Consider the following 13,189-nt stretch of genomic DNA (forward strand, 5'->3'; position numbering starts at 1 on the left):
ACTTTATCACTCTCAGTTTTTAAAAAAGGTTGCTAGCAAGAAAATCAGATAACACAGACATAGATTGATTTCTTCTCTACTCACTACACTTCTAGCTTGTTCAGTTTTCTTGCATCTTCCTCCATTGTTTCTATTCAACTAACTTGATAATGAGTCTAGATATGTTTTACTTACCATAATAAAACATGATAACATCACCAAAACTAAATCACAAAAGGAAAATCCGAAGAACAAAAAATACAAGTATTTTGGAATAAACTCTTTTACCTTTAACACAGAGGTCATGAACACTGAAAGACCCATGAGGACAAAAATCATCAATCCTGTCACTCGCTGCTCCCGGATTCCCAAAAACTTTGGTTGCTCTCCTGGTGCAGAGCATTCAGATTCAACTTTCAGGCTGTTAACATGACTTATAGACAGGACAGTTGCTGCGACAAACCATGGTAAACCCATGATAGAACATACACCCAACATAACACCAACCATGAACAGATCAAGATGATAACCACAGCCTTTCTGTAAAATTAAGCAAAGAAATGAATCATTTGATAAAGTTTCTATTTATACTATGCAAGATTTATAACATAGTTGGTAAATAATATATTACTAAAAAAGTTAAAAGACTTTGGAAGGGCCCAAAAAATTAGAGTTCTTTGCATTAGTCAATATGTATGTTTATATAGCAGCTGCTGGTAATGTTTCACAGACTTGCATAATGAATCTGATTTAAAATAAACTCAACTTACAAAAAATTAGAGTTTTGTGAAAATGGATGGACTTTTACCTTCAGTTTATGCTCTTTTCTGTTTATAATAACAGCTGTTATTTGTTGATCCATGAAAATGAGAATGGTACAGAGTAAAGCAGGAACTGCAGCTATCAGCAGCGTCCACCAAGGATTGCCTCCAAGAGGATCTATGAACCATCCACGGTCTTTTCTTGTGGGCTGATAAAATAAATAAGTATTAATTTACTAAAACTTCAGATTTTATTGCAACAAACATTAGCTGCAATGAACAGGTCAGTAGTCTGTTAAACGTGAGCTTAGATTTTTCTTCCCATGGCTTTGACGAAAAGACTGACTAGCTGTTAAACATGAACGTGAGACTTGCATGAAAAAATTAAAACAATCCATTGCATTCCTTGATTTGTGCACATTTGCACAAAAGGATACATCCTTTTCAGTGGTACTACAATGTAAAGCATAGTGTTTTCTTTCAGGAGAGACATACACTCAGAAAAGAAGAGAGATTAACAACTACAATTTAAATCAAAAAAATTAAATTCCTGTTTCAATTCAATTCCATTGTTCTGTTGCCTACAAAACTGCAAGAATTAAAAAAGTTTATTTTAAAAGGTTTTGTTTCTTACTTCAAATTTCTCTGGAACATGAAGCTTAGGAGAAGGTACTCCTACAAGATAGTCAATCAAAACCATGATGACGATGGTCAGAAATACTGCAAAGTCACTGATGGTAGAACGCACCTATAAAGAAAAAATCTGTTATCTCTTGCTGTTTCATCATTACAATTGCACGTATAGAAAGAGAATTTTCTTCCCTATGAATACTGAAGTCTATTTATATTCTACTACACCAATGAATATCACATTTATTTCATTTTTATATTTTAACTGCCTGCCAGAATAGTATAAAGTTGGAGAAGGTGATTATTCTGTACAACTGTTGATCTGATAATCTCATCTGAATTTAACTACCACAAGAAACAAGCTGCTCCAAATTAACTCCTTTCCCATCTTTGTTCTCTCTGGCCTACTAAGAGGCTGGGACATCACAACTAATCTCTTGTAGCTTAATTCAGTAAAACCACTGAATTGTTCTCAAAGATGACTTTCTTAAGCATTAGGAACACACTGTAGGTATGAGCTGAGGTTCAGAGAAAAATCTACTCCCTTTATTTTTGGCTAGCAGAAGTAAGTCCAAGGATAACCAATAAATTTTAATCATTATATTAACATCTGTTAGAAATAGTCATTCCTTCAGGAACCACTCAGAACTCTTCTGACATCATAGGCTTAGACAAAGCGATCAATTGTTCTGTACAACTAGTTGAGAGGGAACTGTGTGAAATTAATCACTCCAGATGATACCTGGCAATACCTATTAATACGGAAAAACAAACGCTTAGGTATTCTAATGTTTAGAGTAAAAGAAATTCAGTGCTGAAAATTCTACTCTTTTTTTCTTGTAACAAAATTCTGAAATGTCTTAATCTTCTGAATTATTAGCTAATTTTGTTTTTAATCTCTTTTCTGTCTTAAAAAATGTGGTTAAAGCTATACTCTCAGAACAAAGTTCTGAAGCAAAATTAAAAAAAAATAAACTCTGCTAAGTTATACTGATCTATTTAGTACAAAATAACAGTCGTATCTAATTACCTTAGTTGGGAAATAGCGTTTGGTCTTGAATTGCTTAAGGAAAGAGGAGAGGAAAAACGTTGTAAAGAATAATATGACAGACCAGAAGAGAACATCTGGAATATATGGTCCATGATGGCCACAAGCTGATCCATGAAACACACCATGAAATTCTAAACATTCCTGCAAAGAGAGAAAATCCTTAAATTTTTAGTCACTTACAGTATTCAACCTAATTTGTAATCCTATCAATAGAAAACACACATGAAAACGTCCACAATATCCAAAAGGAGGTTCCTTCTTTCCTCCATCAGCACTTCATCCTGAAATGCCAAAAGTTTGTATACTGTCAGTTGCAGAAGAGCTACAGTAACAATTACTCATTTCAGAATTCCAAAATGCTGCAAGATGCCCCAGCATTCATCTTTTACATTCACTTAATTTCTATTCTATTTCTCAAAGCACCACAAGACTGAATGTGTAAATAAACGTTGAAGACTAAATCCAGGAAAGCAGACTACTCTACATCAACTTTCAATTTGATGAACATAAACATGAGATCTCCCCAGTTTCTGCCATGTCTTTAGTCTTGAGTTTGTTTTGTCCTCATACAGTTAAAGGAAAGAAAAAAACAAAGAGAGATTCTTTTAAAATGAGATTAACCCAATTGGTAGAAATAAAAATTCTGGTAAAGTAAAAAAAAATAAATAACAGAAATGAGTGAAATCAAAAAAATGAAAAAGAAAAACATCCTTAGATAACCCCTACCCAAAAGGCTCAGTGAAATGCCAAGTGAAGAATTAAAAGCAGACACAGAGTACCAGGAATGAACAAGCCAATTGAGCAAATAGCTGGAAGGCGCAGTCTAGTCCTTACACAGGCTAATTTATTTTATTTTATTTATTTTTTTTTTAAGTAACCTATGAAAAAAATTCTCCCCGTTAACTACCAATTTTGATTGTAAGCACCACAAAGTCTTGGATCAGTTCTGCCCATGGGAAGAAAAAAAACATTCAAGAAAAAAAGTATGTAAAATAAACAAATAAACCTAAAGTATTTATAACAAATTACCTTCTGGGTAGAAGGCAGAAATTGCCTTCCTAGGTAATTATGGCAGACTAGGAGCCATTGCTGGTACGTAGAAAACACTACTGCTAAAACTCTAGTACAACACTGAGGCTTTTAATAGTGTTTTTGCTGTACAGAACACATCCTAATTTCAGTGTGAGCCTCTAGACTCAGACACAAGAAGAGCCCAGACACAGGTATCTTAATTTTATATATTCTGAGAAGGCTTACGGAGGCATACAAAGCTAGCAAATGCAATGCAAAATCTACAGCTGATCTAAATCATACAAAATGTGGGTGTAGACCAGATGCTAGGATGCAAGGGTAAACAGATGTGGCTGCAAAATATCAAGTTCAGAAAGTAATGCTTTAAGGCTTAGTCTTTCAAACAGCCCTCCCATCTTTTTTTAACCTTCAGTTTTCCAAATAATCAATTTTTAGGTACTTGCTCACTTTACCTCTGTTGTGAGTTTTATACCAATATCTAACATCAACTTAAGAAATGTGTCTGCTGGCATATTTTAACTTCAAGTTCCATCTTCACATCTTATAAAAAAAAATATTTATCCATCCTTTGCAGGAAATTGAAAGAAAGTATATCCCCTTTTTATTCAGCTCATCACATTCATTTGCACTTCAGAAAGAAGACTGCTCTGTCTACCAGTATTGAAGTGGCTACCTCAGGCAGCCATTTAAGATACTACAATTTAATGTCATGGAATCATTTATCTAAAACAGTACAGTGACTGATTAAAACATTATTGGAGTAATAAAAATATTCAAAACACATTTTTTAAGAAGCCAGTCCTTGCTCAAAGTGAGAAAGAAACCAGATGAGATATATTAACGAAGACCAGTACTGTGTGGTTGTTTGTTGTTGTAGTTTTTTTTTATACATACAGATATATAACTTTTAGATACTCACAGATACTGTAAGGTTACTCCATACAATGGTTTCCACAGACTTATTCATTTTCCCCCAAATCCGCAAGGTTTCGTTGCTGGGGTTCTGAGGCTCAGAGCACACACATCTGAAGGGAAGAAATAAAGAAAGAGTGAAAAAAAGATAAGCTTTTAAGCACATAAACGACAAACACACTGATCTTAAGTAATTTCAAAAAATCCTGAGGAATTTAAGCCAGAGTTTATCCCAACCTTCTACAAAACAAGCAAAGCACAAGGCTGACATGAAATGAGTTACATTTTTTTCCCATGGAGGAGGTGGCAAGGAGATAAAGGTGTTGCAAAGAAGTGAATGCACAGGACTTTCTACAGATTGGACAAAATCCAACCTATGTACTTTAAAGAATTAGAAGCAGAAAATACATTGACTTAAATATGTGACTGATCTGCCAGTTTTTAAATATAATATCGCCTGAAAATAAAATGAAATAGATGATATATGCAGATATCTATATATTGTGAATCAAAGAAGAAAAAAAATCCAAACGACACCACCTTACAACATCACTAAACAAAAATATACTGTGTTATTTATAAAAATTTCCACATAAAGTTTTCTAGACACAAATAGGTTTCCGTGACTGTGTACAAATTGAGGTCTTCAGATTCCTATACAGCATACCATCCCACAGTGAGGCAAAATTCAGTTCCTACCATTGTACACCAACGTAAGAGAGAACAGAGACTGGAACCACTGCATTTAGAAAACTGTCGTCAAAGACTGGGTTTCAACATCCCCTTTTCAGACCAGGCACGTCACTAGCCTCTAGAAGTTTCTGAACCATTTCTTTTCAGAAATGTTGGTACCCAGCCATTTATCTTCTATTTTGCATGCCTTCTGATCTACACATGACGAAAAGTGGTCACCCTAAATTTAGACACAATTTGAGTATGTAATGGGCTAAATGAAGATGTGAAAACATAAATGTCTCATATTTAAAGCATTTGCATATATCTGTTTTTATTAACTTTATGTACAAGTAAAAGTACTCCTGTCTACTGCAATGGTTCACAAATTTGTTGGCCTACAGAATTTTGTTGGACAGGTTGACAGCAGTACACATCAGTAAAAGAACACACTGAATATTGATTTAACGAGCTGTTTTCAAATAAAGTTACTGAAGTACACCAAACTAAGTTTAATATGCAAGTATTTATGTAGAAGAAGAGAATCAGATAATTAGCTAGAACTAAGTCTCAGGTGAAACTTTTTTTTTTTTATGAAATTCATCGCAAAACTGAAAAAACAACTCTGGAAGGTAAAACTTGCATCCTAATAGCATGAAGGACTAGAAGAAAAATGCACAAGATGTGTATGGACAAAACCAATGTAATTTGCAAAGCATGGTATTGAGGAAACTTAGGATGTAAATATACTGTCTTTTGGTAACTGAATTCTAAAGTAACAGCAAAAGAAAATAGATTGAAAAGAAGTAACTCATATAAAGTAGTCACAAACAGAGTAACTTGAGAAAGGAAAGAAGAAAGCAGCTTTAATCATTAAAGGCAGTAACATGAACAAGAATGCTGAAGGAAGACCAACAAATTTCTCAACAAATACAATAAAAGAATGCCACCAAGTAGATAAGTGGAAATCTGGGAAAAAGAAATAAACAGAATACGTAAGAGTATTCGAGACTGTCTTCTGGATCACTTAGAAGATTATGCTCCGAGGGAACAGGAAAAAAAAACACTTAAAAGGCCAGATTTCCTACAGCTTTCCAATAGAAAATCAAACCAAAAAAAAAAATTGAAGCTTGTGGAATATCCAAAATGACAAGTGTGACTCCACATAAAGCTGAACCAAGGAGATATCACTCCTTCCTTTCTGCACCCCAATGGGCATATGCACATAGCGCAGCAGACAGTCATGTGGCAAGGGTCAGAAGACGACCTACAGGCCCCCAGTTACTAACTGGCCTATTTAATGTGCTCCCCAAGGACCTAGTGAGCTGAATTGCCCACTGGCCTGCTCATGACAAAATGGCCTGGATAAATGGACAGCTGTTAAGACAAGAAAGGGAGTGAAAATACCATGTATGAATGGAATACAAGCAGCAGTCTGAGATGGTGGATGCCCAGAAGCAATCATGTTGAAGAGGAGGATGCAGACCATCAGCTGGCTTAAACAGATTAACTAAAAAATGAATTTTGGAAAGAAATCAAACAAATAAATAAAATATCCTGGAAATAAATGCTAATGAAGCATGAATATTTGTAAAGTGACAAGATCCTGGAGTGGAAACACAACAGCTGAAATCTGGTTTGACACCACCAGAAGTCTCCCTGTGCATAATCGCGACCACTGCCTTGGCCAGGCAGAGCCACCCCGCTAATGGGTTTGCCAGCCACTTTGCCCTCCAGCTAGGGACTGACAGTGCAGGGTACAGGCAATGACTCCCACCTCAGGTGTATGGATGTCACCTTGAAGAGAGCTCTGACCAGAATGTGACTTAGCAAACTGTAGAGAGCCACACAGGCACAAGTAAAACTGGGGCACCCACACGTCCAACAAGAGGGAAGCACTAGCAGCAGAACCTGTGCTCCTCCCTCGAAGAACATGTGACAGGAACCCAAATGTCTGGGGTTGGAGGGTAAATATTGGTGTGGGCATGATTAAGACCTTTTGGGGATTAGTAATAGAAGATGACTTAGAAATGTGTCAGTTCTTACTAGTGTTTCTTAAGTGTCTAGCATTGCAGTTTATCCACTATCTTACTAATGCTAAATGTATGGATCACTGACTGTCAGGTAATTGTGTGTTGCTGATGAATCAAGGAAAAACTTTGATTCTGATTTGGTTTGAACTAAGAACTGAGCAGATTTTCCCACTAACAGCAGGATTTCCTCCTCCCAGCAGGTGTGAGCTGTTAAGTCGATTTATCACATTTCATGAAACTGTACCCTAAGCTTGAAAACTGCACACTGAGGAGCAAAAGATAAAGCAGCAGATCATAAAAATATATATACACATACACATAAAAATAAATAAGACATCAAGACACGTGGTATGACAACTACTCAGTGCTGATTTCACAGTGTAAGTGAACTATTTTAAACAGTACAGATTCACACTAAAAAGTAGGTAAGATGCACAATTCCCATAAATCAAATGTAAAAGGATATACTTAAATATCTTATTATATTCCTTAAATGAAATGAAGTTACTTTCATATTGATAGTTTTACTGCTGATTATTATGATGAAAAGAGATAGTAGCTTTACTAAGGCAGGAAATACAAAAAACAGTTTCATTTTTTTTCCATTATTTTCCTCTCTCTTATAAAAAATAAATTCTAAAAAGTCAAGTATCCCCACAATTGCAGTAGAAAGGAACAGTGCTTAAAGATGTTAACTCTGTTCCTAGCACAGACAAGCTGAAGAAGCTCTCCATGCCTCAACTGCCTGGAAATAATTCTCACCCAGGTGGGGGAAACCATCATGATTTCTTGAAGTGGTCAGGCAGAACTCCTGGCAGAACTCAGCTAATGGAACATGCTGACTTTTAATCAGGCTGCAGATAAAACAGGCATTGTCACAGTCCCTTATCCCATCCAATCACCCATAGCTAACACAGAAAATTCAGTTCCACGGCATCCTGAATAGAATTTTTCTGAAGTTTCTCATGCTCCTACCACCCCCAGCATTCCTCCTACCCTACCACCAAGAAGCACCCACCACAGTTGGTAAATGGTATGCCACTATAATATAAACATTTTCTCTATGTATTTTACTAACAAATATAAACTCAATACTTACGAATATAAAGTCAGTTTATCCAAATTATTGTGCATATTGAAGGCATATATTTCTCCCAAATGAAAAAGCTTTTCCAATGCCTCATAAATAAATATGATGCATATAAGCGCTGCAAAAGCTTCCTCTGTAAATCGAGTGATGTAACAGACAAGGCTGCTGGCATCTGTTGCTACAAGAACTATGCATAAAAATGCAGTCCACAGACCAATGCTAGTTCGTAGGGAGAGGTAGGAAAGCTCATAATCCCTGTGAAAAAAAAAAAAGTCTTAGCTGAGCCTAAAATAACCTCTACCATACTATATTTGAAAATGGATAATGAGGCCAAGTTCTAGGTATTCACAATGTTTCCTTGATGTCAGTTTTGACTAAAATACAAACTTTTCTGTTTCATCTTCCACCAGAGCTGAACAACACTGCAAGGTGTTTCTAGGATTGTGGGCACAACTACCTGCCTCAGGAAGCATCATGGGAATGCTCTCTCCAGAAGTACCTGGATGGTTTTTCCAGGAGAGCAGCTCAATCCCTGTTTACCTTTGCAGAATCAAAGCCAACATCTCCACACAGTTAGAATATACTATTTAAGTCCTATCCACTTCATCACTGATTTTCTCATTAAGGCACAAGCAACTCAAAGCTTTGCCAAACCACATGCACATCTCCATCTCTTGCTGCCGTCTTTACATCTTCATGATCATCCATTTCGAACACATCTGCTTTCAGTTACAGCTACTCTAACAGGCTGGAAAGTGAGAAAGTGTATCAAGCTAATAAAAATATCACTACTTACCTGCAAAATTTAAATAATATTTTTTCAAATACTAGAACTGGTCCGGTGCTCCCCAAAATAGTAAGAGGTTGCCCAGCAAAGAGAGAATAGGCAATCCCAGTTAACGAGGCTCCAAAGAGAGATTCTATTGCACTCTGTTCGGGGGGAAAAGAATCTGCTTTTACTATGCTGCCTTTCAGGTTAGCGTTTAGCACCATATCTGCATAAACACAGTTTTAAGATGCATTAATGTACAAACAAGACAAGATGTAAAAACACTACAATTAATATTAGTGTTTGAGACACAAGAATAATTTAACATTGTTTTGCAGTAACAATACCATGGACAAAAGATTTGGAAAGCTTCACTCCCGAGAAACATAAAGCCATCCAAAACCATGAGAACAAGTTACTAGTCCTGCGAGCTATGGAGGAAAAACATGCCAACAATTACTACAAATAGAAAATAAAATTATGTAGTGTATGGAAGGAATTATCTGTCTCTAAAAAAAAAAAATTGCAACATACCTGTACCAAAACATGACACAGTGTGCTGCATCAAACCTGCATCAGTCAACCAAGCATTACAAAAAAATAACAACTGACAGGAGGTGGTGCAGGGGATATTACTGAACAATATTGGTTTATGTATATGTGACACCATAAATAGATGAACTGTAAACCAATGTCCCACCTGGTAATGCATTTCTTTTTGAGAACTGAAATAAGTATTTTTCTTCAATGAATTGCATGTTTTAAGATAACATTTTCTAAGAAGAAATGTTACAATGCACCTCAAGAGACGTGCAGGGCTTTCTAGATCCTAAAATGGTGTTAAAGTTACTTTAAAATAGTTAACTACACCACCTATAACCATGAAAAGACAAGAATTAGCAGATTAAAGGGTTCGTTGGGGAATTTGCAGGTGTTTGCTATTTTGCAACTATGCAAGATTAAGAAAAGAAAAATTATGCAAACTTAAGCCCCAATTCAGGAAAGCATCTAAAATAGGTCAAAAGAGTTTGCTGAACTGGAGCTATTAAAAATAAAAAACATGAGTCCTTGGTAATTACGTCAGAAAAAGTACATAAACCCCGTCTCTTGCTTAGCTATCACCTTTGAACTACTGGTTTAGTGAATGCATTAACCTTGGGGCTGTCAGTCAAGGTGGCAGGGACAGCAGTACTGTGGAGGTGATGACCTCTGGGAATGTGAGGAAAGGTTTCAAACACAAATTGTGTACCTTACAATGTCAGCTACTGTGCTTGAACATGTGTGTTCAGTAACTAAATTTTATATTCAATGATGCACACCAAGTATCTGAAGGCAGGAACAAACCCACAAACAATTCCAGATAGCTAAAAGAAAGAAGGTATTTAAGAATCAAGCTTTAAGAGAAGCATATTTTCATAGTTATAAAAGGTACATTCATAAATTACATCAACATTTTGATAACCACAAGGAAACCCATTCTTACATTAAGAGTTGCAAGAACAGTGCACAGAAAAGATTAAGTTATTTCTGTATTTGCTATCAGCTTGAAGAGCTACATCAATAAACAAACATCCAAGTCAACAGCATTACTTGAAAGAGAGAAAAGTTAACTAAGCGGTAACACAGTACAAGCTTAAAAACTTGATTTAAGAAGTATCATGAAGAACTTTATAGCACAAGCTTTACCAGATTCTTAAACTTTGTAAAGGACATTCCTAAATTTATCTTTCCCCTTCCCCAAAAGGAGAGAAGCCTTGGTTCTTTGCAAAAGATTTCAAACCAGAAAATACACTTCAAACTAGTTTACTCACAAACCAATTGACACAGAGTTATTAACATTGCTGACAGAAGTATTATTTCCCTGTCCAAAAACTAAAGTGCAACCAAATATTTGTTTTAATAGGGTTTTGGTGTTGCATACCGCCAAATATAACACTACCAAATATTTATGGTCAATATTCAAGTCATTTACAGTGAAGAGTATTTTCTGCTCATAATTTTTTTTTTGATTTTTTTTTTTTTGTAATTGATAACAACATACCATTAGCAAAAGCAAACACATATATCCTGTCCATTACTTAAATACAGAATTGACTGCTACCCATAACACTGTAGGCATTATCATCCTCATAGGCCTACTACTCAAGGCCAGTACACATTCTTGGCTGTCCACCTTGAGCCTCTGATTTTGCCTAAAGTAGGCCTAGTGGGATGGTGCACCTTTACTGCTATTCATTATTTTCAAGTAGCCAAAAAGAAGGCAATGCCTTTTCTCAATTCATGAAGCTATTCATCCAATATGGCAGGATAAACATTTAAATTTTTTTATTTTATTGAATTTTTACCTCCACTGTGCATCTTCTCCTGTTCACATGGATTCCCCACATTTTCCACAGCAATTACCTTTTGGGGAAGATCTGCTTTGGGGCAGGCTAATCAAGTGCTGTGGGTAAATTCTTCAAATACAAGTATAAAGAAACGAGACAAATGCACACAGTGACTTGCCTCTGAAGGTCTAAAAGCCTGGCCACTACCATTTTTTGTACTCACTATTCTGCCTTGTGTAGCTTCTCCCAGGAGCCCTCCAAAAGTGATTACAGGAGACATACAGGCACAGTATAGGAAAAGAATCGAGGCCAGGCACTGCAGGCTTAATGCATCCTTGAAGTCACTCAAGAAAAAAGGTGCTTTCCTTTTGATGTCAAGTATCAAACCACCAAAAAGCCTAAATAGGTGAGATGAAACTCGTCAAACTGTACACTAAAGGATTCTAGCTAGTTCAAAACTATGGGCTACACAAGACTGCCAGTGCCTATAGCCAGCACAAAATTAGCTATTTTATAATCCAGATTAAAGCATAACACAGTTTAAAATATAAGTGAGAATCTTATCTATTCCAATTCATTATTTTTCCAAAGTATCATCAATCAGGTCATCCACATTTTTAAAAGCTGGCTAGGAATTTTTGCATATAACAGGCTAGATACTGAAAAAATATCTTTACAAATTTCTATACCTTAATTATGTTTAAAGTTAAATCTGGCTTATGAGATTCAGAACAAGGAACAAGAGACATGCTAAACTTCAACCAAAATCATTGCATTGATACACTTCAATATCACTACTCCAGTAAGCAGTTGTAGCTTTGTTTTTGATCTGAATTCTCTATATTGATGAACAAACCTATATTTACTTAACAGCGTAACATTTGGAGTATGGAGATATTTTCTAAACGGAAATACAAAAACAAATATATATAAATCGGTTCAAGTGGGTAAGTTATTAGCAAGAAATTAAAAGGCTTTTTTTGCAGCTTTTCAAAATTTTCAAAACTAAAATACTAAGTAAAATTTGTAACAAGGAAAAAATGGGTTTATTGTGAATTATACATAAAAGCCTTAACAAAATTTTCCATTCCTGTGGAAAAAAACAAGTTTTAGCTACTTAAAGATAATTCTGTGGGTAGAAATGAACTTTTGTTCCCTATACCATCTGCAAAAAGGCAAGATAAGAGTATGATGAAGCTAAAATGGTAGAATTAAAACAACGCTTATAATTCCTTCTTGCAAAGGTATGAGAAAAATGCAAATCACTTAGAAGTTTATCATTTTGGGGATAATAACTTTATACATCTTCTCCAGAATTTCTCAGTTGATATAATTTCTAATATGCAATATTAACATGTAGTCCTATTCAGTTGCATTTCTACTGTTAGAGAGGTGGGTTTTTTTTGGCAAGTATTTCAGAACAGAACAGTAATGCAACTCAACTGAAAAGTTCCTTTGATTTTTATTTCAGATCTAAAAGAAACATAATCAAATCAGTATTCTTTGCCACTTTATATTCCTTGTTATTCCACTTCATACATGTTTAATAAAACAGATTTGCATTAACTGAAATTTTTAGTACCTAGCCCAATGCTGAAAATTGTATATTCCTGGTATAATTATGATAATTGCATGCTCTTGATAATTAAAAATTAAAACTCAACACTTAAAAGTCAGTTAGTTAAATCAAGCAGCATCTTATAAGAAATCCTTCACAAACGTGTTGAGAAACACTGCCACAGGCTTGAAAATGCTTTAAGCAGACTGCCATTTATAGGCAAGAACCCAACACTTGAAAAGGAAAACAGATGCGTTCTGACACATACAATGTTTTTCTATTTTTTTTTTTTTTATGTTTAAATGCCATCATTAAAAGCTATAAAGCTATTAAGATTTATCACATTTATTTCTTTGTGGTAGCTAGTATTTAGGG

The 13,189-nt window shown here is 35.3% G+C and overlaps 1 protein-coding gene across 8 annotated transcripts in view; it reads right to left on the reverse strand.

Annotated features, from left to right (window-relative positions):
- Positions 1-13,189, reverse strand: part of SLC4A7 (solute carrier family 4 member 7) — a 144,993-nt gene that overhangs the window by 10,617 nt on the left and 121,187 nt on the right. For all 8 annotated transcript variants that reach the window (XM_080579123.1, XM_080579127.1, XM_080579122.1 and 5 more), the window contains 8 exons: positions 11,480-11,654; positions 8,957-9,090; positions 8,170-8,415; positions 4,373-4,478; positions 2,401-2,562; positions 1,375-1,488; positions 788-949; positions 268-519 (listed from right to left, as the gene is read on the reverse strand). In XM_080579123.1, coding sequence (XP_080435249.1) covers positions 268-519; positions 788-949; positions 1,375-1,488; positions 2,401-2,562; positions 4,373-4,478; positions 8,170-8,415; positions 8,957-9,090; positions 11,480-11,654 — 1,351 coding nt within the window. The remainder of the gene's footprint in view (positions 1-267; positions 520-787; positions 950-1,374; positions 1,489-2,400; positions 2,563-4,372; positions 4,479-8,169; positions 8,416-8,956; positions 9,091-11,479; positions 11,655-13,189) is intronic.

This window comes from Anser brachyrhynchus, assembly GCF_964034855.1.
Source record: "Anser brachyrhynchus genome assembly, chromosome: 2".
Classification (NCBI taxonomy): domain Eukaryota; kingdom Metazoa; phylum Chordata; class Aves; order Anseriformes; family Anatidae; genus Anser; species Anser brachyrhynchus.